This window comes from Medicago sativa, chromosome 6 (assembly GCF_051527215.1).
Source record: "Medicago sativa cultivar Bolivia chromosome 6, Bolivia_mono, whole genome shotgun sequence".
Taxonomy (NCBI): domain Eukaryota; kingdom Viridiplantae; phylum Streptophyta; class Magnoliopsida; order Fabales; family Fabaceae; genus Medicago; species Medicago sativa.
The window spans coordinates 3,864,184-3,892,094 of record NC_140754.1 but is presented as its reverse complement, the minus strand read 5'-3'; the positions used below and the strand labels follow the sequence as shown (position 1 = coordinate 3,892,094).

Below are 27,911 nucleotides of genomic sequence, written 5' to 3'. Positions count from 1 at the left end.
AATATCATCCATTATAATAGGAATAATTCTACTAAAACTGGAATAATAGGCTAACAAGAGTACTACACTTGTGACCCCTCAAATTAATCCCATCTTTGCACAGTAGGCTAACAAGTAGCACAAAAGAACAACACCAGTACCGCAAAACCAAAACAAAGGACCAGCAGCCAAATAACAGCAACACGATCATCCCCCAAAAACTCAGCAAAAGCCAAAAACCATTGACAGCACCGAGGACGAAAACCTCCCACGCACCTGCAAAGTTGACACTGCTGTGCTGATAGCCAGAATAAAATGCTATGACAGCATCCCCTCAAACCACCAAGTTACCTACTCTAGCACCTTCAAATTAATCTTAAAAGATAATTTTTCGGATTCTAACACCAATCATAATACAAACACGTCTATTTAAACTCAAACGCCAAGATAACACTTTGATTTCCTCCACCTCTCTCACCTCATTACTACAGAAAAGGCAGGAAATTATAGAAGAATATTTAAACGGAACAATATTGCTCAAAACTTCATTAATACAATGTAACATTACAAATGAGGTCGAGCTTATGGAAATCAGAAACTAGATTTACTAGTATGGAATCATATCCATTTCATGGAAATAGAAAGTACTGAAATAAAAGGGAAAAGTACTGAAACACAAAGGAAGAAGATAAGGTGGAACCTTGAACAAGGAGAGGATGCAAACACTCATCAACCCTCTAATCATTGGTTATTCTTGCACCAGTTCATGATCATTTTCCAGCTCTCCATTCTTTTCTTCTAGATGAGTTGCCACACTCATTTCATCCTTAGTTTTATTCATTACTATAGGCTTGTTTTGAAATACACAAATACAACAACCTAACATGAATACATTACATACACATAAATATGTATGCATAAACACAAATGCAAGAGAGTGCTAGCAATAAGTCTCCAACACACCGTTTTCGACACACAATCTTTAATTAGTTGAAATTTAAATAGGTCATATTAAATCATGTAGGTTCCACATTGATTTAACGAGACTCATTTGAATTTCCTCAAGTTAAAGAGTCTGCATTGAAAAAAGTATGTTGCTAGCGTATTTCATATTGCTTAGTCAAGTTAATTAACTAGGAATACGAAGATAAAGTGGAATTGGATTGTCTTTGTTTGGGGGTGCATCCCAAACAGAGAAAGCACTTGAAGCATTCAACCACTTCTCTGTCATTCCTGGATGGTGACGATCAATCACTTCCTTTAAGCTCTCAGTTGTGTTCACCCATTCCAAACCCTTTTTGGTGTATGTCTCCTCATTGAAGTTGCTTGTGAAAAACCTATCAGCCTCTAGCCTCCTTCAAAGTGCATGAAAGTTCAATCAAATCCATAATGTGTTTATTTTACTAGACAAATTCAATAAATCCCTAGTATAATACTTTGTGCATGAAGCCTAATATTCCTTGAGAACTGTATAAAAATTAGAGTTTAATCATTGTACATCGCTTAAAACTTATACATCGACAACCAATTATCTTAGGGGAATTCTAACTAGTGCTCCAGGACACGCAAATATCTATATAATTAACAAGATATCTTTGTCAATTTTTTCATTGTCAGCATATAATAATTAAATATCTCAAATATTATGAAGGTATAAACATAAAAAAAAAACAAAACAAGTTTTAGTATTTTTTACCTAGATGCCATGACAAGGAATATTACAAAAGATGTCTCACTAATTGCAAAACCCTTTATCTTCTTCTCTGCCATGAGACCCACTAGTGTATCAAGCTCCTCAACATCATTGCCATATACCTCTTCCAATACTTTGATTACTTCCTTATCATCTGTCAAATCTTCCCATTTTGAAATAGGTATCAATAATAATGCTCTTCTGAATTGGTTATATCTGGCTACTTTCCTCTCTCTATCCCTATAAACTGCATCATTTATTATAGCAAATTGCAATATCAGTTTCAAGTGATTTATAGATAAAATATGAAAAAATCTTTAAATAAAAATTGTGACTCAGATATCCTACTTTCAAGAGCAGCCATGTCCACATGATCAGATCTTTCTGTGCCATCTATGTTCTGTGGTACTAGGTTTCTGAGAAATGATGGATAGTTTCCAAGTGTTAGGGCACCAGAAGTTTGATGACCCATAGACACTAATGCTCTTGCAAATCCTATTGATGACAAGGTTTTTTCTCCTGGTAGTCCAATCAGATCATTCATAGGAATCCTGTATAATACCAAAAGATATAACATTTTTTAGAACTTTTAAAAAACACAATCTTTGTTACTCAATCTTTGTTACTCTCTTTCAAAACACTACTTTATCCGTCTCAAAATAATTGCCACTTTGTAATATCAATGCAGCATTTATTATTTTTTTCCGCTATTATACCTTTATTTATTTAATTTCATCTAACTTAACTACTCTACTAATACAGTTAATAAAGGTATAATAAGTTACTCCCTCCGTCCCATAATACATGACCCAGTTGACCCTATTACGCATACCAATGCATAATTTTGAGCTTAAATATCTTAAATAATATGTTACAAAAAATTATGAAAATTTGATCTTTTGAAAATACTCATCGAGACAAATCTAACGACATCTTATATGATATTATTTATCTTTGTATATTAGTAGAAAAATATGGTCAAAGTAAGTTAGGTCAAAATTGCAAATTTTCAAATGGGTCATCTATTCCGGGACGGAGGGAGAATGTTGGTGCAAAAATATTTTGGCATACTCTTTGATTAGTGGTGGAGATTTGTTTTGTCCTGGGGTGGCAGATATATCTCTCAAATGCAAAGAATCAGGTAGGAGTGCATGCATCCTATAGACACTGACAAATTCTTCAGTTAGAGAGTATGGAACACCATGATTATCTGCTTTATTCATGCCCACCAATCCACCTAAGATAGCGTCACCAACATGTCCAAACGTGTCCTTGAATTTCTTCCCCAATAATCCATACCTAAATAAAATCAATTTTTTTGAAACATGGCACAAGTTAATGCAATGAAAATCAAAATTACTACTATACTTATATTGTTTAGGTTGAGTTATTAAAATTTCACTAAAATATACATAAAAAATAAAATTTAATTAGTATACTTTGTAGGTATACAATTATTTTACGCATGTATTCAATGATATGTTGTCACATCAATTAATGAATATGAAAACACATGAGTTGTCACATTTATTAATTGACATGACGAATATGTATAAAATAATTATACACGAACGGACTATACTAATTAAACTCGAAAAATTAACTAGAGGGAAAATACATTGCTAGTGATTCATGTTCTTACCAATTTCCACGCATGCCTGCAAGCAAAGTGTCAGTTTTAAGGAGCTCCACAGTCCAATCTATAGTGTGAATCTTTGCAATCACAGCTGAAGTCACCAATCTAGCATGGCGGTAAAGATCTTCATCTTCCAAGTCCGGATATTCCTTCTAATAAAGTACAATAAAAAAACTTAGTCACTTTTTTTGTCTAGAGCAATTATTTAAATGAATTAATTTGATGCATATAGTTAGGTACATGTATACCTTGAGAGCATCACAAACAGCATTGTGTTCTTGAATAAAAAGGGCCTGCAAAGTTGAGACACCAGCCCAACTATTACGAACATCACCTGAAATTGCTACTCCATCTTCATTTTGGATTAGGGTACCATCCTTTGATATTTTTAACTTCCCATCTTTGAAAGTCCTCACACTGTTCAAAACTTCTTGATTGCTTCCATATATCACACTTCCATCCCTTTTATCATATAGTTTCATGCATGTCATGTGTAAGTTCAATTAGAAGATCTTAAATTGAGATTATACTAGATCATCGACCCGTGCTGACGCACGGGTCATTCAAAAGAAAAAATATAGCGCAAATATGAAAGTAAACATTTTACCTGAATCGAAAAAATAGTATAATTCAATTCATAAAATAAATTGGAAAACCTTTGTAATGTGCCATATTAAACAATTTCCACGACATCGACCCTGTTACGGTAACATAACATATAAATTTAATGACATATTTTATTGAAGAAAAGAAAATCCATCGTCCGTCGACATAAAAATAGTACCAAAATGCACTAACAACAATACTACAAAACCAAGTGCTACACATTACGGAAAACTTCTTTGTAGACCACATTTGTTGTCACATCAGTATCTTTGACCAGTGCTATCGCACGGGTCTATTAAAATTCAAAAGCAATAAAATTTCTTCAAAAAGAAAACTTAATAGCGATGAAATATTGAAATGGAAATCATCATAATATACATTTTAAATAACATTTAAATTAAATTGAAATGAAAATTATCATAATATATCCTTTCAATGGCAACTTAAATTAAAATAGTAAATTTGTACATGATAAGTTCGCTCAATCAAACTTACATCAAAGTAATCTGGAAGATAATAATGCACAATTAAAATACTTAGCTTCAATATACATTTGAAAGAGGAAAAATAGAGTTTATAAATATAAAATGGCTTAACAACATCAAATTCAAATGATACCAAAATCATGATAAGGATTGAGATTTGAATGAAGACTGACTATATTACTAAGCAAAACTAAATCAATGTAATTGTACTCATAATGTTAAGGATTGAGATTTGAGAATGAGCTCAAGTCTCATATAATCCCAAACCTACTATCATCACCTGATTTAACAGGATCTTTTGGAGAAGTACTTCCAACTGAAGCTTTCTCAGAGTGTATATGTGACAATTCATCAACAACATCTTTCCTTTCAATGTAAATGATCTCTTTCTTATCAACCTCGACCATTTCAACCTTCTCCTTGGTCATTGTGGTTACATCTTCAGCTGCTTTTGCAACAACAGTAATTGCGCTCGACACCCACGAAGCTCTAGTTGATACATAAGGATTGCTCATGATCGCAGATCCAGCATCACTTGCCTTTTGCTCAGCAACAACATAAACGGACTTTATTTATTCAAAAACCTGTAATTTTTCATCCATCTCTCTCACTTTTTCATTTACCATAGCAGTTCGAATACTTAGTTTATCAGTCAAACTGATTTTACGGTCGATAGAAGCAACTGTGGCAGAAGAATTTGAAATCAAGTGATGGCGTTCGTCAAAGGATTTTGCTCTATTAATTGCACCATTTCCTAAAACAAAACCTTTGGCAAGCAGGGTGCTCACCACATTTCCGACCTTCTTAACAGCAGCAGGAGTCTGCTTTTGGTCCTGAGATCAACATTATAGGTTAGCATTATTGATATAAATATTTGATAGTAAATAAACATTGCAAGATGTATGCATTGATTATTTTACATCTTAGAAAATTATCTGCAATTGTGAAGCAATGTTTCAAAACCTGCTAAATAAATGAGTTGAGCATTGCTATTTGGTACCAAGAAAATATGTACACAGGGCACCACTTACAAATCTCCCTATCTACCACCAACAAACCAACACCACTACCAATTTGATTGACCTATAGATAAGAGACCAAAAGCAAAGAAACTCAGAAGTCAATTCCATGAAGGTAGCAATCTATACAAATATTTTCATAAAGTCATCAATCATGAAGACATTTAGAAGAAAAATGTAACACCAAACACTCCCTGGGGCAGCTGATATACACTCACTAAATGGACAGATTAGGAAGAGAAAATTTTACACTAAAAAATCACTAAATGCCTCAAGGGTTTTGTGGCCTTTGTGAGTTAGAAATTAATGTCAGCATAAACATCCGCCTCCCCGTGCACCAGCAGCTATGCACTACCTACGCCAAACCAATGTGCTCCAAAAATTTTGCATTATGTAGAAGAAACAAATCTGCAATTTACAGTGGCATTCCTTTGGTCCAGTGTATAGTTTATCTGCAACCAAAGTTCTATAATCAACAAAAATGTGCAGTATGCTATGACAATATGAAAAACCATGAAAATCTCCAATCACACTCTAAGGGTGCGCCACTATAATTTCTTTATAAATCAGACTTAAAAGTGCAATTAGACCAAACATAGTATGTTGCGACAATCAAACTGATATTCAATTAGACTTACCTTATTAAGTGCATGTGTTCATTTGATGAGTAACCTTTCAAACCTCCACATTTATCTCATTATTGCAAGGTAATCTACTTAAGAATGAAACAAAACTTTAAGTTTTGAATATTCAAAAGTATAGCGAAAAAGGAAAGAATGAAATAAAAGAACTGGAACTCAAAGCAAGGAAAGAGATTAAAGAACATTCAAAATTGAAAAAAGAGTCACATATGGGATCACATACATGACAGGAATCATCTTGAGTGCTATCTTATACATATTTAACAAATACTAATATTATTTCTATAGAAACAAAAGTACATACCTTTGAAATTGGATATACTACCCAAACATAAATCCAAACAGCGCCAAGAGGGTTCGATGATGGAAGGAAGAAGAATATGAAATTCAACTTTTAGAAAGTATCCAAAACATTCTTTAGTAGAATCAGATCAGAGGTTTTAATCAGATCTGAGGTTCCGTCAATGAACATATGTCACAAACCATCTTTCTTCATTAGCGTACCTGAATTAGAGGGTATATCAGAGTCTTCACCATTAATAATACATGTGAATTCGGTGTCGTTTTTTTTTCTATCAAAAACCATCCAACCATCAACATCTGAAATTTATAAATAACCAAGAGGTATACTTCATACAATTTGCTGGAAATCAATGATATACATCAGATTTTTTAATAATTTATTAAAGTAGAATTGCTTACACCATCAAAGTCAATCATTAAAATATGCATATTCAATAAAGAGTGCAAGTAGACATGTTAGTATGCAATTAGTGGACGTAATTGCTACAAACTAACACATATTATAGAAAAACTGCTATTTTACGTATGGATTGTATCATGGTGTAAGTTATGCTCGTGGATCCATGGCTTAAGGTTTTAGCATCCATTAAGGTAGTGGGTTTTAACAGATATAGCTATAATCAACATTCTATATAGGAAAATACTTCAAGACATTATGTGGCTTTATATACCTATTACTCTTTTTAGTCGACGCTTACATAAGTTGTAAAGCATCATGGAGGTCTTTTTTTTTTTTTTTTTTTTTTTTACGTTTTTCGATAGCATGCCTTAAGCAACATGTTTTTCTGTTTACATTTATAAGTTTTCCTCACTCAATTCAAGTTTACGTCAACGGCGTGAAATTGTCGTGGCTGTCATGTATGTATTCTAATAGGAAAATAGACACCAATCCAAATAATTTAAATGACATGATATATACGGCAGATTTCATATAAGAAAACGACACAGAAATTTCGAACTACGATTTCATGTATGTACTCAATAATTGCGAGATCAATACCTTACGTACCATGTTTTGCTGTTCACATTTATAAGTTGCCCTCACTCAATTCATCTCTTTGTCAACTTTCTTATATGAAAACAACAGTTCTATGGCAGCTTATATATGGCATGATATATGTGGAAGCTTTCTTATATGAAAACGACAAAACTTTAAAGCTGGAAGATACTGTCAGATAAGTTTATACCTGAAAGATATCTCACGTAAGTTTTGGCTGGAAGACATTATTATCAGATAAAACTACCACTTGCAATCGATTTCAACAGATGATGCACAAAATGTCTCAAACAGGTTCACATTTCATTCGATTCAACAATTCAAGTTCGCACAAAAACCATCCAAAACAGACACGAATCCAAACAACCAAAACGACATGCCAAAAAGGCAGATTCATGTAACAAAACAACACAGAATTTTAAAGATGTTTCAAAAGATAGACTGACAACAAAACAAAGGCATTAACATGACACTTGATGATCTTAGTCCTTGCAAGAATATCACTTGGCTACATGGAACTTCAAACCTTGATAAAATCATTAATATTTGAAAGCAACAGCAAAAACAAAACATGAAATGCAAATTGCAATAAATTAACCAATAAGAATAAAAATTGCAAGACAGTTAGCAAATAATGAGTGTAACAATGTTCTCTTGTATGTGACTATCCAATTAATCCTGAAATCAAGGTCTAGCAAAAATTTAGAGCATAAATTGAAATGAGATTATCAAATACTAAAACATGGTTTAGAAATTTAGCATTAAAAAAATCAGAAAAAAGGAATATTAAATGCAAAATAAGTAACATTGTTAAAAACTTAAAAAGAAACACATTATCAACATGGATTCCATAAAAATAAAACCATGTCAAACCAAGGTTTCTTTAGATTAAAATGAATAATATTGCTAGGTAAGGTACCTCAAAGACACTGAGTTGCACAAATATCTCTCTAAGGGATAGCCCTTTTATTCACACACACCTATCAACAACAATGTCATTCTCATTAGTAAGGTAACAGTGAGTTGCTTATATCAGTAATTAATCCATACAAACCACATTCAATTTTAGGTCCATATAAAATTAAGGTTATTACCTCGTTAAAATATATCATACAGAGTATAATGCATTTAATCAAATGAGGATAGAATCCAACAGTTGGAATGCAATTGAAAATATAGCTCACCTTTTGTTCTTCCCCCAACAGAGGGAAGCAAATTATGCAACAGGCACCACTTTCAATCACACAACAGAGATGACGACATATGCGAACATAAATCAAGTAATCAAGACAAACTTCAGAATTTGGGTAGAAAGTTGCTGCAAACATCAAAAAAAGGAAAGTGTGAAGAATAAGAAGAAGAAATGAATCAACTGGGAAGAAGGTAATTTGTTGGCCAAAATAAGATAGTCCTAATCATTAGTGACTAAAAGTGATGCTTCACAACTTGATCTGTTGAGAAAGTTTTCGGAGAACAATTCAAAATTTATCAAGATTTAACATTTCTATCATCCTTTCTGTTTGTAAAAAGTAATCCCTCATTACCATGTTCATGCATTAAAGTAGCCCAAACACTGTTGATTGTTTAATATTTTGCGAGATATCTCTAAGTCCAACTAAAAAAATTTCCTTCACAGGACCTATAATCATTGCTAGCCCCTGTAACAAACAACAAATAGAAAAAATCAATCATCTCCAAAGAAGAAATTTTTTGCGTTTGGATTCAAATTAGGATCAAACCATAAACCAATAGCTCTAAAAAATATCTTAGGACTAACTAATGATAAAAATCAGAGATTCCAATCATTTTAATGATAAATTTGAAAAAATCAGAATAAATTGAAATAAGCAGAGAAGGAAGATGTGATTAGAAAAATTAGGGAAAGAAGATATATATAAACAGAAATAACAAATGAATACTATGAGAATTTGAAATAATGTTTTAAAATAGAATAATTATTGTTCACTAAAGCTATAAAAATTTGAAAAATTGAAGAATCAAAGAGTGATTGACATGAACACATCTGAGAATCAATTTCAAGAGAATGAACACAAAACATATCATAAAAATTATAAAGGGGGATGCCCCCTTTATAATTTCAAGAAAATCAATTTCAAGAGAACGAACACACCTTCTTTCATAAGCACCACAACCGTATTCACGCCACACTCGCCACCAAATCGCAACCGTATTCACCGTCGAAATCGCGGATTTGACATCCAGAGTAGGTACAGAGGGAGAGGAAGCGTTTATTTGTTTTCCGTGATTTTTTTGTTCTTATGTTTCTTGTGGTATTCTGTTGTTTGCGGCTTATGTTTATCCGTTTAGTTGTTTTCCTTGATTTGTTTGTTCTTATGTTTCTTGCGGCTTTTTTTTTCTCCTCTAGCTGTTTCGTAAAGGGTTAAAACAGGAATTTTAGTCATTAGGGTTTAGGAAAAATTAGGGCTTCAAAATTGGCTTGGGACAACTTTTATATATAGAATAGATATATAATTAAGTATAATTACTAAACAAAATTAGATGGACCTAGATACATAAAAACAACATTGTATAAATGATTGCCATAGTTTCAAATCAATAGGAAAGAGTTTGACTTTGTAAACTCAAGATAAAGGGTGCGTTTAATTTGTTAAAAAATGAAGGATATGATAGAACAACTCCAGTTGTTCAATGTTTGATTTTTAAAACTGTTTCAGGGACAGGACAAACTAGAGGCAAGGGACATGACAAAAACTGAAATTTTTGTCTCTCACCAAACCACAACACAACTTTTTGTCCCACGTATAAGTTGTCTAAAACACTAAAATAACATTTCGCCCCCAAAAATCATATAAAACAAGAAATTATTCAATACCATAAAAATTTGTCCTATGCTGTTATGCCTTGTGTTGTGCTGTTCTGCATTGTACTGTTCTGTACAGTATTTATTGTTTTGTAAACCAAACACACAAGTCCAAATCTCATTGAGACCGTTGTAAAATGGTCATTAACTCTATTTTAATTAATAAATATTTTTCCATTCTTCAATCATATATGGATATATATGATCAATTAATGCTTATGTATATGGAAAATATTCTTACCACCAAGGTGTACGGATGTTTGCATGTCCACTCTTGATCTGATAGAAACCCGTTGGAATTTCCTTTGTCTTCAAGAACTTGAATGATTTTAGTGGACATTGGCTTGCAACTTCACGTGGTGCAGTGAGTTCAATCTATATTATATTATATTATATTATAGTATATATAAAAATAACATTAATCACAACGCGAACATTAAAATGTTAGTCTACTTGAGAATCTAAAATGCTTCCACCATCATATTATTTAAAGTTGATGAAATCCATTTGCACCTGATTAGTGTCCTCCAAATGGTCTATCCAATCATGTATCATAAATTGAATCCAAGCAGCTGCTAACACATTGAATTGTTTCCCATTGCCCTGGAATGTTTTTCTCTCCAAAAGTTTTGTGGCCACCACCATAGGGTCTGGCTTCAACAACTGCACAAAAACAATATCCAATTGTATAGTCTTAAAAAGTTTTAGGGTTTCTCCTTAACATTTTTAGTCCACACTTTTTATTTTTTGAAAATCTCTAAATTGTGTAAGTAATTAACTTTTTTTAATACTGTCCAAATATTCTCTTAACTAAAGTATAAAAAACATATTGCATATAGTATTAATCTATCTATATATAAAAGTTGTCCCAAGCCAATTTTGAAGCCCTAATTTTTCCAAAACCCTAATGGCTACAATTACTGTTTTACCCTAACTAAATCGTTAATTATGAAAACAAACAAAAAAGGAAATCACAGGATAAACATAAAACCCTAATAAAAGGAAATCATTTGAAGCCCTAATTTTTCCAAAACCCTAATGGCTACAATTACTGTTTTACCCTAACTAAATCGTTAGTTATGAAAACAAAAAAAAGGAAATCACAGGATAAACATAAAACCCTAATAAAAGGAAATCAAGGAAACAAATTGGACGGATAAACATCACAAAAAAAAAACGTAAATCTATCTATATATAAAAGTTGTCCCAAGCCAATTTTGAAGCCCTAATTTTTCCAAAACCCTAATGGCTACAATTACTGTTTTACCCTAACTAAATCGTTAATTATGAAAACAATAAAAAAGGAAATCACAGGATAAACATAAAACCCTAATAAATGGAAATCAAGGAAACAAATTGGACGGATAAACATCACCAAAAAAAAAACGTAAATCACGGTTCTATATTGTTTCCTATTTTGTTTCCACACTAAACTATCTGCTTCTATAACAAATAAAGCCGCAAGTCAGAAATCCTTTCTCCAATTCTTGACCTATGGCTGGAAGAACCATGGAAACTCTCCTCTCCTATCACTGCCTAACTGGTAGACACTTCAACACATATTCCTAAATATTTAACTCTTATGGTCGCCGACCCATGGAAGTACTGCCGTTTTCCCCTTTTTTCTTTTCTAAAAATTAATTTTCTTTCTGATATGAAATTTAACTTACCATCTTTTCTCCTCTTTATGCAATCCTGGATGCGGCAAATTAGAGCAGAGATTGGTGTTGTATCCAAAGTTGATGGGTAGATACTTTTATCTTTCTCAATTTATTTTTTTATATTCGAAGCATTTCACCTTAAACTTCTTTTTCATTGTAAAACCAGCTCTGCCATTTTCGAGATGGGTAATACCAAAGTCATTGCTACTGTTTATGGCCCTAGAGAGGTACTTTACAATCAATCATTTTACTTGCTTATGCATCGTCATTCGTCTAAATTTATATATTTTCTAATGGAATAATCAGCTTTGCTGCTTACAAAAGTTTTGAGCTTTAGATGATGTTGTCGTTTTTATATAGTATCTTCTATATATTTCAGGTGCAAAATAGGAGCCAACAAATGAGCGACAAGGCTCTGGTATAGCTCAAATTTCATTTTTTTTTATTTTGTTTATATGATTTTTGAGGAGATAATCATGATTTGTTGATAGTTTAGGAAAAATTTAATTTTGAGCTTATTTTGTATATCCATTGATCTTGATTTGTATGTTTTGGGTTTGAAGGTCTTAATTTTGTGTCAGTGTTATTTGTAATCGAAATATGTGTTTTCAACATGCGCTTCTCTGTTCTATGGTAGATAGTAGAAGACTGAATTGTGAACATCATGGTGAGTTTTGTTTATTTTTTATTTTTCTGAAAGAGGTGAGTTTTGTTTAATTGTTGGTTAATAATCTTTATTCATTTCATTCTATGCTTATTTGGTATTGTATCCCTTATCTACCTCTAGGGTTCGACATTTCTTGCTGGCTTTGAACTTGGTGGCTGATCCATAACTCAAAGTCACAGTGGCGACCCATTTCGGCGACGATTCATTTTCGACCGTCAAGGTAATGATTCCCATAAAATTGTAAAATATGACCCCTACTCTTTCTCTACAAGGTACCGCATATACTCTATAGTTTTCCTATGATTTATTTATGATTTATATTTTAGATTATTGAGTTTTGATTTTTGATTCTTGATGTCTGATAATCAACATTTGAGTTTTGATTTTTTTCCTAAAAAAAACCATTTGAAGTTTTGATTTTGATTTTACATTATTCATCATTGTGTTTTGATTTCGGTTTTTACCTGCTATTTTGCAGATTTTATTGGTGATTTATGCTTATTATGATTATTTAAAATAACCGCACGAAAGTGAGAAATTCGGGTTTTTTAGCTCCAACACAGATTGCAGCAGGTAACAATATTACTTCTCATCGTTGTCGATTTGTGTTCACGGCTTCTCAAATTTAAATGTTTACTTATATATGTTAATATAAACACTCATGCTTCTCAAATTGTATTTTTTTGAATGTTTGCAGGTGAATTGGGAGCTAGGTGAGCAGATTTTGATGCCATTATTGTTTCAAGATCCATCTGTCAATATATGTATTGGAAGTCAATCTACTGACATTGTAAATGCATTATGTTATATTCTTGGTGTGAAAGGCATACATTTAGTATTACTAAGTGCCTTATTGAGATAATGTATTTCTAAGGTACCCTATTAAAAAACTGTGTATCCAATTCTATCGCGGAGTCAACGTAATCTTTCAAACTCACATTAACTCAATTGTATTGTTTTGTCAAAGAATTTGTGGGTATTTTATATCTATTCAAGTTATGTTTTAAACAAATTTTTTTACGCAAATGTCTGCAGGATGTACAGGAGGTTGAAGACTCATGCAGCAATACCTCTGTGATTGACACACCAACCAGCAAGACAAGTCTTAAGAGGTCCTCTGATAGCATTAACTCTGTGGTTGTTGAACCTGGTGAAGCTGGTCAGGCATCGGTTACAAAACCTAACAGGGCTATTCGTGTCAAGATTGAGCCTACCGACACTAAAGCTGTTTAACTTGCTCGAATGATGGAACTATCTGCTTTGTTATCGAATTTCTTCAATCTCAATGAATCAGACATTTAGGATTCAATGTTTTTCCTTTCTGTAACAGGGTCGATGTCATGGAAATTGTTTAATATGGTACATTAAAAACGTTTGTGACAATTTATTTTATGAGTTGAATTATACTATTTTTTCGATTCAAGGTAAGTATTTACTTTCATATTTGCGCTATATTTGTTCTTTTGTATGACCCGTGCGTTAGCACGGGTCGATGGTCTAGTTATGTAATTAATTTTTAGTTTGAACCTTGTCCTTCTGATCCACAGGAAGAATATTTCTTCCAATGAAAGACCCTTGACTTCCAGCACTTTCATTGAAAGGGTCATTATATTTTCCATCAGCAGTTCTATATGGATAATCATTAGGGTTAGCCCTAACTCCTACAGCTGTTTGTCCAACGTTGAAGAGGTTGTATTGTTGGTGAAGATGGCGTCTAATGGCCAAATACAATAGGCCCAAGAGAACAGGTAAACGGTGCCATATTCCAAGCTTGTCAATGGAGTGAATAATCTGTATATACTGAAGTAGATAAAATAGTCACAAGAAAGGGGGGGGTTTGAATTGTGACCCTTTAAAAATAACCTGTAACTTAAAAATAATTCTCAAGAAAATTCTTGGAATGGTTAAGTTAACTTTCTGAACTCAGAACGTTCTGAAGTTCATACACAGAAACTGATTAATGAAGTAAATGTGTTGGTGTGTGTTGTGTATACTGAAATTAAAGAGTATAAGGAAGAAAGAAAGAACACACAGAGATTTATAGAGGTTCACCCAATGTGGGTTAGTCCTCTCCTCACAATCTTGTGAGAGTTTTCCACTATGATGCTTGAGATAACTTCTCAACTCCTGCACCTTACAAACTGTGTTCACCTGAACACTTACAACCTGTATTCTCTAAGCCTCAGCAGGCTTGCACCTTGTTGCTAAGTTACCCACTTAGACTTTTACAATTCTTGCTCAAGCTAACACTTTAGAACCCCTAAAGCTAGATGAGACTTTGTTACAATTTGTGTGAAAGTTTGAATGTGAATCAGACAAACAGAAGAAGAGAAGAAGGAAGAAGTTATCTGTGAATAAGATAACAAAGAGGGAGAAAGAAAATTGATGTACACTATAAAGAAGGTAAGAAGAAAGCCTTCAGTGATGATCAATTGAATTGCAAGAGCTTCAAACAAATTAAGTTGTTTTCTTGTATGCTTTGCAATGGTGCAAGTAGTGCTGAGCCTTTGATCTCTATTTATAGAGTTTTTGGGCTCATATAGCCGTTGTAAGGTGACCAATGGTGTTATGCCACGTGTCCTGGGCCCCACAAGCTTTTACTTGAAAATCTGGGTGAACATTCTGACCATCAGAATGTTGTTGAGTTCCCAGGATGAACATCAGAATGTTGCTGTGTTCTTCATCAGAATGTTGGATATTCATGATGTTCTTCATCTGGGTTCATCATGGATGAATGTTGGATGAATTTCTGGGCTTGCCCAGCACGTGATGTGAGATTTGTTTGAGCTTTATCCTCCAAAAAGTAGCCTTTCCATATGCATCAAAAGTTGCTGGAAAAGGTGGGATAAAGTTGAACCAAATCTGTCTTGGACTTTGTGCAGGAGAGAGAGGATAGTGGATCTGCATCTTCAGGCCCATGCTTCAAGGAAATCTGCTTGTATCAGTTCAGAGGTCATGTTATCTCTGATGCAAGATCTCCTTTTGCTTTGCTTGCCAACTTTTCACCAACTACACTGTTCATACTTGAAGCATGCGCAGACATGAACATTCTGACCATCAGAATGTTCCATTGGTGCCTACTTTAGGATGATTTGTAAGACTACCTTTTAATGTAATCAAACCTAATAGTAAGGACATAACTGAAGTGCAGTGAATGCAACATCTAGGATTAAATTCATGATGGAATATTCCTAGTACTTTAATGTTCATAGTCTTGGATGAACATTAAAGATCCTTTACACATGATTCCTTGTTCATGCCTTTATTTGTTGATAGATTCATGCAAATGTACTTTTCTGGACCTTTTGTTCATGTCAAATGTACTTGCATGTTCTTCATGTTCTTGATGAATCTGGGTTTGCTTATGAACACCCTTCTGTACCTTCATCAGAACGTTCTGATCAACTCACTGATCAACATTCTGAACTTATTTTCTGAACTTCAGAATTAGTTCATGTATTCAATGTCCTTTGATTTCTTTGTATCTTTGCATTATTTAAGCCTTGTTCCTGTCTTAGTAAAACACTCAAGAGCACAAGTTAAATACCAAAGAATTAATCAAAGTCCATTTAATCCTTTAATCATTAAAGTTTATTATCTTTAAAATTAATTAGGGATTTTGCCTCAACAATCTCCCCCTTTTTGAAGATGATAAACTTATGATTTAGGATTATGGATTTTGATTATATATGAAGAGTTTCAGAACTTTTAAAAATTATTTATTTTAATGCTCCCCCTCATTTTTATAATCCAATATGAGTTTATAGAAATATTCAAAACTCCCCCTCATTTTTATAATCCATGGCATAAATAAAATATGCAATTTTTGAACCAACATCAATATTCATTCATTAATATCATTCATGAAGTACAATTGTGTGATGAACATGGTTCAAAAACAAAAAAAAGAAATTCAAAGTACATATGATCATGCAAAAGATGAAGTTATATAAACTTCAATAACTATTGATCACTAGCCTACTTAGGGCCTAATACTTAGAAAAACTTAAGACATAATATCCTAAAGCATCTCCCCCTTTAGTCATCTGCAAAAAGGATAGGGAGTAGGACCAGAAATGATTCAGGGAGTTGAATCCCCAGAATCTGATGATGGTTCAGACTCAAAAACAGATGGATCATCAAAGACTGGTGGATCAATGGCCAAACCAGGAGCATGAACATTCTTAGTCCAGTCAGCAAGTGCACAAACAATTTTGTGAGTTTTTGTTGAAACTCTAAGAGCTCTAGCAGCCATCTTTTCAGCTTTTGAAGGCTGGGTAGGTGCAGCAGTATTAGAAGGTTCAGATTTTTCCTTGTTAGCAGTCACAAATGTGTTAAGAGAGTCAAACAAGGCAGACATGTTTGGAAGCTTGTTTGTGGTGTTTCTGGTTTGAGGTGGTTGTGGTGGTGTGGATGAAGGAATGGTGCTTGGAGTTGGTAGGGAGGACACCAGATACTTGCTAATTCCTGCAGTGGATCCCATGGTTGAAGTTGACAGATTGGCAAATTGAGCATGTTCCATGTTCTGATCAGAGGGAACATTCTGATTAACCTGAACATTCTGACCAGGTTGAGCAAGAAGCTGAACTTCCCCAGAAGGCAAAGATCCTGAATCCAATGGATTGGGATCTGCTGACAGCTGCTCAACAGGTGCAGAGGGAACATTCTGATCTCCTTCTTTTTGAACATTCTGATCAGTGTTGCTTTGAACATTCTGATCATTTGGCTGAATGTCTTCTCCTTGAGCATCTTGAAAGATCTCATTGTAGAGGTCATTTGTAGTGTCTTCAATGTTGAGATCAAAGTCAGAATGAACTCCAACATTCTCCTGAACTTCATCATTAACCTCCATTTGTGGATTCTCACTTCCAAGAGTGTTTGATGCCAGGATTTCAGCAACTTCCTGTGCATCATTATCAACATTCTGAGCTTCAGGCTCAGTATTTTCTTCAACTCTTATATCCTCAGAGGGTGCTTCAACACCTTGACTCAGAGTTGCTTCAACTTTCTGATGACCAGCAGATTCTCCAACATTCTCAACAGCTCTCCTGGCAAGCATGGCTTCAAATTCTTGACTGCTTGCCTCAACCAATTCTCTTGCATGTTCAGCAACATGAGCAAAGATTTCTTGAGCTGGAGAAGGTTTTTCAATTTTGTGAGAGCTTGAGCCAATGTTCTTCTTGACAGACTTGTCAGCCCTTTGTTTCTTTCTAACTTCCTGAACTTTCTGATCAGCAAGTCTCTTTACTGATCCAGTCTTCTGAGGGACAGTCATGTTTGAAGAGGTGAGGCGTAGCTGACTTATGGTTTTAGCTGTGAATTTCATGAAGGTATCCTGACCTTCTTCTCCATCTAGAGAAATACCAACAGCTTTGAAAATGGGTGTCAGATGCATCCCATATGGTAAACCAGCAACCTTTTGCTTGATAGAGAAGCATTGGTCAATCATGTATTGAATCATGACATAGCAAAGATTGAGAGGAGTCTTGTTCATAAGATGATAAAGGATGCAAAGGTCTAAATCAGTAATTGCATCAAAGGTTCCACATCTGGGTAATATGGTGTGCCTAATCATGTTATGAAGAATTTTGGGAGCATCTTTGAGGTTTGTGGAGTTAAAATCAAGGTTTGGTTTGGTATACTCTAGGATGAGTTGCTCACGTGTAACACTTGAGTTTGAAAACCAAGAGTTAAAGAGTTCATTACCTTTGTTTGGAATGTTCAGAATGCTTGAGAGAGAGTCTTGAGTGACTTGAAATTTCACTCCTTTGACTGAGGACTCTAGAAGTTTTTCTCCTTTTTCTTCCTTTACTCTCATTGAAGCATAGAACTCCTTTACCAAATCCTCAAAGGTTTGTTCTTGTGTAGAAACAAATCCTGACCAGCCTTGAGGATCTGTGAATTCTTCTAAGTCCCAGCCCTTTGTTTTGAGACTTTCAAAATCAAAGTATTTGGCTCTGCTTAATGGTCTAGTAGCCATTTTCTCCAAATTTTGAGCTTTCAGAGCAGATGCAAGAATGGCAATGTCCTTGCCTTTTCCTCTTTTCCTAGAAGGGGCTTCTTCCTCAACATTTTCTTCTGTTTCTACTTCTTCATTTTCCAGAGATGGAGAAGTAGTTTTCTCTAGAGACAGAGCATCAGCAGCAATCTTCTTCCTCCTTTGATATACCTTCTTAGCAGTTTTAGCCATTTGAAGGAGAGTTTCTTCAGTTCCTTCAGAAACTGCTTCTGCTTCAGCAATTCCTTTTCCCTTGTCAGAAAGTTCTTCCTCAACTTTCTCTGTTTTGTCAGACCCATCTCTTTCAGAGTTTGTTTCTTCCTTAGAGTCCATTTCATTTTCTTTCTTCTCATCATCAGAGACTAAATCCATGTGAGAAGTAGTGGGTGTTGATGAAGATTTCTTCATTCTGGTTGATCTTCTAGTGGCTTTAGGTTTTGATTTTGGAATGGATTTTTTTGCAGACTTAGATTTTGGTGGATCAAACAGGGGAATGACTTCATCAGGGAGAACAGTGTGAACTGGGGTTTCGTTGAGTGGTGAATGATCAGAGGGTTGATCTTCAGCAGCGTGTGGTGGTGATTGGGAGTGAGCGCGTGAGGTGGTCTTGGTTCTCGCCATTCTCGTTAGAAAACAGAGCAGATTTTGTTTGAAGAGTGAATGAGAAAAAAAATGGTTTTGGAAAGTAGAAGAGTGATGGAAATATTCTGAATAGTTGTTGGTTATTATAGGGCCAAAACGTGTTCAGTTGAGGGAGGAAAGAGGAAGTGACTTGACAGTTTTTGCATTGGAAAAGATGAAACTGAAAAAGTAGTGGCTAGGAGAGAGAAACTAGCCGTTTGAGGGAAAGTGAATGGATAGGTTGATTGATGGTTAAGGTTTTACATGGTGGTTAAACCTTAAACCTATCTTCTTATAACCAAACATTTAATGTTCAAGATTATAGAGAGATTTTTGGATTAAATCAACATAAAATCTCACGCTTTGAGATTTCTGTCCCAGAATCCAGGTATTGAACATTCTGATGATTATGAACATTCTAACCTGTATTATCAGATGAACATTCTGATGAACATTCTGATCGAACATTCTGATGAACATTCTGATCTCATAATCATTCTGATGAATGTTCAGATTAAGATTGATCTTACTGAGATGAATCAGATAACATCAAGGGGGTAAGTTTTAGGCCCTTAGTGATTAATGATCAATCTTTATTGGGATTTTTTAAGATTTGCAATTTTTCTTTAAGAAAATTGAATCTATCCTCAACAAGGGGTTTTGTGAAAATATCAGCAAGTTGATTTTCAGTATCAACAAAGCTTAATGCAATATTCTTTTTCTGAACATGGTCTCTAATGAAATGATGTTTTATTTCAATATGTTTAGACCTAGAATGCTGAATAGGATTCTTAGACAGATTAATTGCACTTGTATTATCACAAAAAATAGGAACACTTGTGTACCTTAATGAGTAATCTTCTAACTGATTTCTTACCCATAAAATTTGAGAGCAACAACTAGCTGCAGATACATACTCAGCTTCAGTTGTGGAGAGTGCAATGGTGCTTTGCTTCCTGCAAGACCATCCAATCAAAGCTTCTCCCAAGAATTGACAGGAGCCACTTGTACTCTTCCTCTCAACTTTGTCTCCAGCATAGTCAGCATCACAATAGGCTACAAGATCAAAACTAGAACCTTTTCTATACCAAAGGCCAAGATCAGTAGTACCTACTAGATATCTAAAAATCCTCTTAACTGCAGTTAAATGAGATTCTTTTGCACATGTTTGAAATCTAGCACACAGTCCTACTGCAAACACTATGTCAGGTCTGCTAGCAGTCAAATATAATAATGAACCTATCATGCCTCTATATTCTTTTTCAGAAATAGATTTTCCACTCTCATCCTTATCTAAACTTGAAGATGGATGCATAGGGGTGACCATGATTTTTGCCTCATTCATTTTATATTTTTTAAGAATGTCTTTGACATACTTTTCTTGACTAATGAAAATTCCATTTGGATGTTGTTTGATTTGTAAACCAAGGAAGAAACCAAGTTCACCCATCATGCTCATCTCAAATTCACTTTGCATAAGGTTGGAAAACTCTTCACACATTTTTTCTTTGGTAGCACCAAAAATAATATCATCCACATAAACTTGAACAATTAGTAAATCAGAGTTATGTGTTTTTCTAAAAAGTGTGGTATCAATTTTTCCTCTTGAAAAACCATTTTCAATCAAAAATGTGCTAAGTCTGTCATACCAAGCTCTAGGAGCTTGTTTAAGACCATAGAGTGCTTTAGTGAGTTTGAAAACATGATTTGGTTTTTCTTCATTTATGAAGCCAGGAGGTTGGCTTACATAAACTTCCTCATTTAAAAATCCATTTAAAAATGCACTTTTAACATCCATTTGAAAAAGTTTAATGCTTTTATGTGCAGCATATGCAAGAAGAATTCTGATGGCTTCTAACCTTGCCACTGGTGCAAAGGTCTCATCATAGTCAATACCTTCTTGTTGGTTGTAACCTTGAGCAACTAACCTTGCTTTGTTTCTGACAACCTTACCATTTTCATCAAGCTTGTTTCTGAAAACCCATCTTGTTCCAATGATGGTTTTCTCTTGATCATTTGGAACTAGGTTCCAAACTTTGTTTCTTTCAAACTGAGAAAGTTCTTCCTTCATGGCCTCAATCCAAGAGTCATCAATAATAGCTTCATTGATTGACTTGGGTTCCATTTGAGAGATCATTGCCATGTTGGCATCTTGAAAGGACAATCTGGTTCTTACACCATCAGTTGTGCTTCCAATGATTTGATCTACAGGATGATCTCCTACCATTCTCCAACTTCTGGGTGGACTTTGGAAGGTTTAGTCTTGAACATTCTGATCATCTTCTTTCTCTGCTGAAGTTTCAGTGTTCTGACTGGGAACATTCTGAAGTGCTGGCACTTCTGTGTCTTCACTTTCTTTTGGTTGAGAATGTTCATCATATTCATCAAATATGACATGCATATTAATTTCAACTGTCTGGGTTTTTAGATTGTACACTCTATAACCTTTAGAAGTTGTAGAGTATCCTAAAAAGATAGCTTTATCTGATTTAGGATCAAACTTACCCAATTTTTCTTTGTTGTTCAGAATGTAGCAATAGCAGCCAAATATGTGAAAATAAGATATGCTAGGTTTAATGTTTTTCCAGAGTTCATATGGGGTTTTATTAAGAACCTTTCTTATTGAAACTCTATTCAAAATGTAGCAAGATGTGTTAATGGCTTCTGCCCAAAAATAATCTTCAACATTTGATTCATTTAACATTGTTCTAGCCATTTCTTGCAAAGTTCTATTTTTTCTTTCAACAACTCCATTTTGTTGTGGAGTTCTTGCACAGGAAAAATTATGTTTAATACCATTTTCATCAAAGAATGTTTTGAAGGATGCATTTTCAAATTCTCCTCCATGATCACTCCTTACTGTAATGATATTAGAACCTTTTTCATTTTGAACTCTTTTACAAAAGTTTTGAAATGCTTCAAAAGATTCATCCTTGTGTTTTAAAAATAGAACCCATGTAAATCTGGAAAAATCATCAACAATAACAAAACCATATCTTTTGCCAGTTAGACTTGCAGTTTGAACTGGACCAAAAAGATCTATGTGAAGTAGTTCTAAAGGTTTCTGAGTTGAAATAAACTCAATGGTTTTAAAACTACTTTTTACTTGTTTACCTTTAACACAAGCTTCACAGATCTTGTCCTTGTCAAAACTGATCTTAGGCAAACCTCTAACTAGATCAAGTTGAGAAAGTTTAGCAATGGTTTTCATGCTTATATGACCAGCCCTTTTGTGCCAAATCCATTTGTCCTTTTCAAGAGACATAAAACAGGATTCTGCAGGCATATCATTTAGTTCTAAAACATACAAATTCTTTCTTCTTGATCCAGTGAAAAACAACTTGTTAGAGGAGGTCTGTCTTATTTCACATATGTTAGGTTTAAAGATCACTTCAAATCCACTATCACATAATTGACTTATGCTAAGTAGATTGTGTTTTAAACCTTCTACATACTGAACATTTTCTATTTTAGCAGAGTTAGGCTTACCTATAGTACCTTTACCTCTGATCTTACCTTTGTCATTATTTCCAAATGTTACCAGTCCTCCATCCTTCTTTTCAAAGGTCAGAAAACAGTTCCTGTCACCTGTCATGTGCCTAGAACAACCACTATCCAGGTACCATGGCTTTGTTCTAGCACCCTGAGGCAGGACCTACATTTGACAAGACAAAAACTTTAGGTACCCATGTAATGTTGGGTCCTTGAGGGTTAGTTCTTCTAAGAGATCTTTCCTTATTGTAACATTCTGTCTTGTAGGGTCAGATTTGTTACAGTAGGAACATATCTTCTTAGCCTTCTCAGCCTTTTGTGAACCTTCTGATCTATTGAGATGAGAACGTTCTGAACTAAGATTAATCATATTTTTTCTGATAAATTTCCTCTTAGCATGACATACTGATTCATTATGTCCTGGCTTATTACAGTAAGAACATTTCATTTTAATCTCAGTTTTCTTAGGTACAAAACTTTCAATGATTTTGCTAGGATTTTTAAAACCTAAACCAGATTTTTCAGCAATGTTACTTTGAGATCCCAAAATGTTTTGAAATGTTTCTGTAGATTTTATAAAACATGTAAGATCATTTTTTAATCTTTCAACTTCCTTTTTCAAAAGTGTATTTTCCTTTTGCATTTCAGAAGGTATAGATAAAATGCCTTTTTGTTTCTTGTTTAATTCTTTTTGTCTTTCTGACATCTCAAAATGGGAATCTTGCAAAACTTGTATGGTTTTTCTAGATTCATCATACTTGTTTTGAAGTGTTTCTTTTTCTGCCTTTATCTCAGAAAGTTCTTTGATTAAAGAATGACATCTATTAGTTAAGAAGTTTGAGTCATATAAAAGACTATCTATTTTACTTTCAAGATCTTTGTAAAAAGAATCAGTTTTATAGATAATTACCTCTTCTTCATCATCTGACTGGGCCATCAATCCCATGTTGGCTTCTTCATCTTCTTGAGGTTCTGATTCTTCCAAGTCATCCCAAGTGATCATTGCCTTTTTCTTGAAGGGAGGTTTCCTTTGCACTTTCTTGATGTCAGGACATTCACTCTTGTAGTGTCCAGTTTTGTTGCAGCCATAACAAGTGACTTGGCTTTTGTCAGCTTCAGTTCTTGTGCTGTTGTTGGTGTTTGGAAACTTCTTTCTGATTTGATTTCTTCTTAACATCATTCTTTGAATTCTTTTGGAGATTAGAGCAAGTTCATCTTCAGCTTCCTCTTCATGAACTTCTTCTAATTCTTGTGGTTCTTGTACATCATCATCAGCTACTGATGGAGTTTGCTGAGATGCTTTCAAGGCAAGTGTCTTTACCTTCTTTACTGGTTTGTCTCCTTGAAGTACAACTTCATGAGCCCTCAGTGAACCAATGAGATCTTCTAGGTTCATGGTTTTTAAATCCTTGGCCTGAGTGATTGCAGTGACCATAGGTCTCCACACACTAGGAAGACATCTTAGGATTTTTCTGATCCTATCATGAGTGGAATATGCCTTTCCAAGAGACCTCATTTCATTTACTATTGTAGTAAATCTAGCATACATCTCATCAATGGTTTCATTTTCACTCATTTCAAAGACTTCAAACTTTCTGACACCAATGTCAATTCTAGTTTCTTTGACATGAGATGTACCTTCATGATGTATTCTCAGAGTATCCCATACCTCTTTAGCATTCTTACATTCATCAACTCTTTCACTTTCTTCCATAGTTAGTGCACATGATAAAAAGAGTCTAGCTTTAGAGTTTAACAATACCTGAGCCTTTTCATCTGTTGACCATGAACTCTTTTCTTTGACAGCTCCTTCTTTGGTTGTTGGAACAAAGTCTCCATCTGTGATGACTTGCCACATATCATTGTCTTGAGATCTGAGAAAGAGCTCCATTTTGCCTTTCCAGAAGTAGTAGTTTGAGCCATCAAAAAGAGGTGGTCTGTTTGATGATCCTCCTTCAGCTATGTACTTGACTTTAGACATACTTCCTGAATCTTTTCTCTAACACTTGTTTAAGTGTTCAAACCCTTAGAACCAGGCTCTGGTGCCAATTGAAGTAGATAAAATAGTCACAAGAAAGGGGGGGTTTGAATTGTGACCCTTTAAAAATAACCTGTAACTTAAAAATAATTCTCAAGAAAATTCTTGGAATGGTTAAGTTAACTTTCTGAACTCAGAACGTTCTGAAGTTCATACACAGAAACTGATTAATGAAGTAAATGTGTTGGTGTGTGTTGTGTATACTGAAATTAAAGAGTATAAGGAAGAAAGAAAGAACACACAGAGATTTATAGAGGTTCACCCAATGTGGGTTAGTCCTCTCCTCACAATCTTGTGAGAGTTTTCCACTATGATGCTTGAGATAACTTCTCAACTCCTGCACCTTACAAACTGTGTTCACCTGAACACTTACAACCTGTATTCTCTAAGCCTCAGCAGGCTTGCACCTTGTTGCTAAGTTACCCACTTAGACTTTTACAATTCTTGCTCAAGCTAACACTTTAGAACCCCTAAAGCTAGATGAGACTTTGTTACAATTTGTGTGAAAGTTTGAATGTGAATCAGACAAACAGAAGAAGAGAAGAAGGAAGAAGTTATCTGTGAATAAGATAACAAAGAGGGAGAAAGAAAATTGATGTACACTATAAAGAAGGTAAGAAGAAAGCCTTCAGTGATGATCAATTGAATTGCAAGAGCTTCAAACAAATTAAGTTGTTTTCTTGTATGCTTTGCAATGGTGCAAGTAGTGCTGAGCCTTTGATCTCTATTTATAGAGTTTTTGGGCTCATATAGCCGTTGTAAGGTGACCAATGGTGTTATGCCACGTGTCCTGGGCCCCACAAGCTTTTACTTGAAAATCTGGGTGAACATTCTGACCATCAGAATGTTGTTGAGTTCCCAGGATGAACATCAGAATGTTGCTGTGTTCTTCATCAGAATGTTGGATATTCATGATGTTCTTCATCTGGGTTCATCATGGATGAATGTTGGATGAATTTCTGGGCTTGCCCAGCACGTGATGTGAGATTTGTTTGAGCTTTATCCTCCAAAAAGTAGCCTTTCCATATGCATCAAAAGTTGCTGGAAAAGGTGGGATAAAGTTGAACCAAATCTGTCTTGGACTTTGTGCAGGAGAGAGAGGATAGTGGATCTGCATCTTCAGGCCCATGCTTCAAGGAAATCTGCTTGTATCAGTTCAGAGGTCATGTTATCTCTGATGCAAGATCTCCTTTTGCTTTGCTTGCCAACTTTTCACCAACTACACTGTTCATACTTGAAGCATGCGCAGACATGAACATTCTGACCATCAGAATGTTCCATTGGTGCCTACTTTAGGATGATTTGTAAGACTACCTTTTAATGTAATCAAACCTAATAGTAAGGACATAACTGAAGTGCAGTGAATGCAACATCTAGGATTAAATTCATGATGGAATATTCCTAGTACTTTAATGTTCATAGTCTTGGATGAACATTAAAGATCCTTTACACATGATTCCTTGTTCATGCCTTTATTTGTTGATAGATTCATGCAAATGTACTTTTCTGGACCTTTTGTTCATGTCAAATGTACTTGCATGTTCTTCATGTTCTTGATGAATCTGGGTTTGCTTATGAACACCCTTCTGTACCTTCATCAGAACGTTCTGATCAACTCACTGATCAACATTCTGAACTTATTTTCTGAACTTCAGAATTAGTTCATGTATTCAATGTCCTTTGATTTCTTTGTATCTTTGCATTATTTAAGCCTTGTTCCTGTCTTAGTAAAACACTCAAGAGCACAAGTTAAATACCAAAGAATTAATCAAAGTCCATTTAATCCTTTAATCATTAAAGTTTATTATCTTTAAAATTAATTAGGGATTTTGCCTCAACATATACCATTAAAAAGAATTTCATATAGTTAGTTAGAGGACATGAACATATATAAAATCAAGTTAAATGTTTTTTTTTTTGTCTAAAATTTGAATTAAATACATTTTATGTTTTTACTTATATTTTGTTACAAATGAAGTGATTAATTACACATGTAGCAAGGTTTAAAAAAACATAATCTTGAGTCTTGACCGCAGAATGAAGATAAACATATTCATATCTTGATGACATTATGACTAAATTTGTCTTAAAATACGAATTATCTAATCTTCGCCGAGTGCCTACATGACTTGTGATTATATATATGTCACTATAGGGAACTCAATTTTGCTAAAATAATGGTATGCCTACTTGGATAAATAACTTATTCACAGTTTATATATAGTACAAACGCTTATCATGATAAATGTTTATGTACAAACTATTTCTATTGCAAATGATAAAACAAAGTTAACTTGTTTTCATACAAGTTATAAGTTTTTCATCATAAGCTATTTTGGAGAAATTTCGAAAATAAGTTGAACAATATCATAAATAGTTCTCATAAGTTCTTAAAAAAAAAGTTCTTCCCTAAAAGTGTAAAAAAACTTATACTTGTAGATAAACTCAAACAAAGTCAGTGTAAATAGACCCTATGTATGTTTATTATTAAGGAAGGAAGGATAATATAGTTGAGTTGATGGAGGAGGGTATTCGTACAAAGAAAAGAAAAGCATCTATGATGGACATTTTCTTCACTACTTCATGGAAATCTTTATGGAAGGAATGTTGTATAACTATTGTAACAAGATTTCTAATGGGATCTATTACTAAAGACCACATGATTTTGCTTGATACAAGACTCGTTTTGATGAAATGTGTTTGTGCATGTCATTTAGAGAAGAAACTTAGGGTATTTATAGAGCCTGAGAGACAAAGAGAACCGAGAAGTTTATCTCTTTCAATTTTTTAGTTTTTTTAATTTATGATAATTGATAAAAAAATGAATCATGCAAGAGTAATTGAAAACGTGGACAATATCTTGAAAGAGTTCAATTTATATAGTCGGTCACTATAAGTTTTACATTAATGACGTGTTGTCATATCATTTAAAAAGTAACATTGAATAAAATTAATATACATTTTTTCTAACACTTTTTTCATACTCACTTTTTTATTGAATAAAATTAATATACTCTCTCCGGTCTCAAATATAAGAAAAGATTCATTTTTTAGGTTTATTGAGTAGTTAATGTATCTGGTCAACATTGTAAAGCAAATACATTAATTATTCAATGAACCTAAAAAAAGAATCTTTTCTTATATTTGAGACCGGAGGGAGTATGTCACAAATTTTAGAAATGAATTCCACCTAAAACCGTGAGATCTATGTTAATTTCATATGATGATAACCC

At 34.0% G+C, this 27,911-nt stretch overlaps 1 protein-coding gene and 2 long non-coding RNA genes across 22 annotated transcripts; 1 reads left to right on the top strand and 2 right to left on the bottom strand.

Moving 5' to 3' along the window:
• Positions 1–496: 496 nt before the first annotated feature.
• LOC146912137 (alpha-dioxygenase PIOX-like) lies at positions 497–27,386 on the bottom strand. Its single transcript, XM_085719390.1, has 10 exons — positions 27,217–27,386; positions 14,057–14,320; positions 10,715–10,864; positions 10,443–10,576; positions 3,557–3,770; positions 3,315–3,460; positions 2,744–2,971; positions 2,021–2,223; positions 1,676–1,919; positions 497–1,334 (listed from the first exon to the last, which is right to left on the bottom strand). Exons 1-10 carry the CDS (start codon positions 27,337–27,339, stop codon positions 1,109–1,111), a joined length of 1,932 nt encoding a protein of 643 aa, XP_085575516.1. The 5' UTR covers positions 27,340–27,386; the 3' UTR covers positions 497–1,108.
• LOC146912139 (uncharacterized) lies at positions 4,396–9,844 on the bottom strand. Of its 19 annotated transcripts, none has more exons than XR_015015717.1 (8): positions 9,491–9,844; positions 8,904–9,017; positions 8,544–8,677; positions 8,279–8,339; positions 6,057–7,549; positions 5,669–5,870; positions 5,363–5,482; positions 4,396–5,232 (listed from the first exon to the last, which is right to left on the bottom strand). It is a non-coding gene; the product is annotated as an uncharacterized LOC146912139 (long non-coding RNA). The 19 variants fall into 19 exon arrangements; XR_015015720.1 differs by having other exon boundaries at positions 5,400–5,482; XR_015015722.1 differs by having other exon boundaries at positions 5,431–5,482.
• LOC146912138 (uncharacterized) lies at positions 11,955–14,028 on the top strand. 2 transcript variants are annotated; one of them, XR_015015726.1, is made up of 7 exons: positions 11,955–12,089; positions 12,242–12,280; positions 12,426–12,529; positions 12,650–12,749; positions 13,008–13,102; positions 13,227–13,242; positions 13,565–14,028. It is a non-coding gene; the product is annotated as an uncharacterized LOC146912138 (long non-coding RNA). The 2 variants fall into 2 exon arrangements; XR_015015725.1 differs by having other exon boundaries at positions 12,242–12,529.
• Positions 27,387–27,911: the final 525 nt, after the last annotated feature.

Bases quoted from the DNA above. Each gene is read 5' to 3' on its own strand.
- LOC146912137 (XM_085719390.1), bottom strand. From the start codon at position 27,339: ATGTGGTCTTTAGTAATAGATCCCATTAGAAATCTTGTTACAATAGTT. The intron at 10,577-10,714 runs GTGCAAATGGAT...AATATAATATAG, and splicing joins ATTTGGAGGACACTAATCAG to ATTGAACTCACTGCACCACG. The intron at 3,461-3,556 runs GTATACATGTAC...GTACTTTATTAG, and splicing joins CTGTTTGTGATGCTCTCAAG to AAGGAATATCCGGACTTGGA.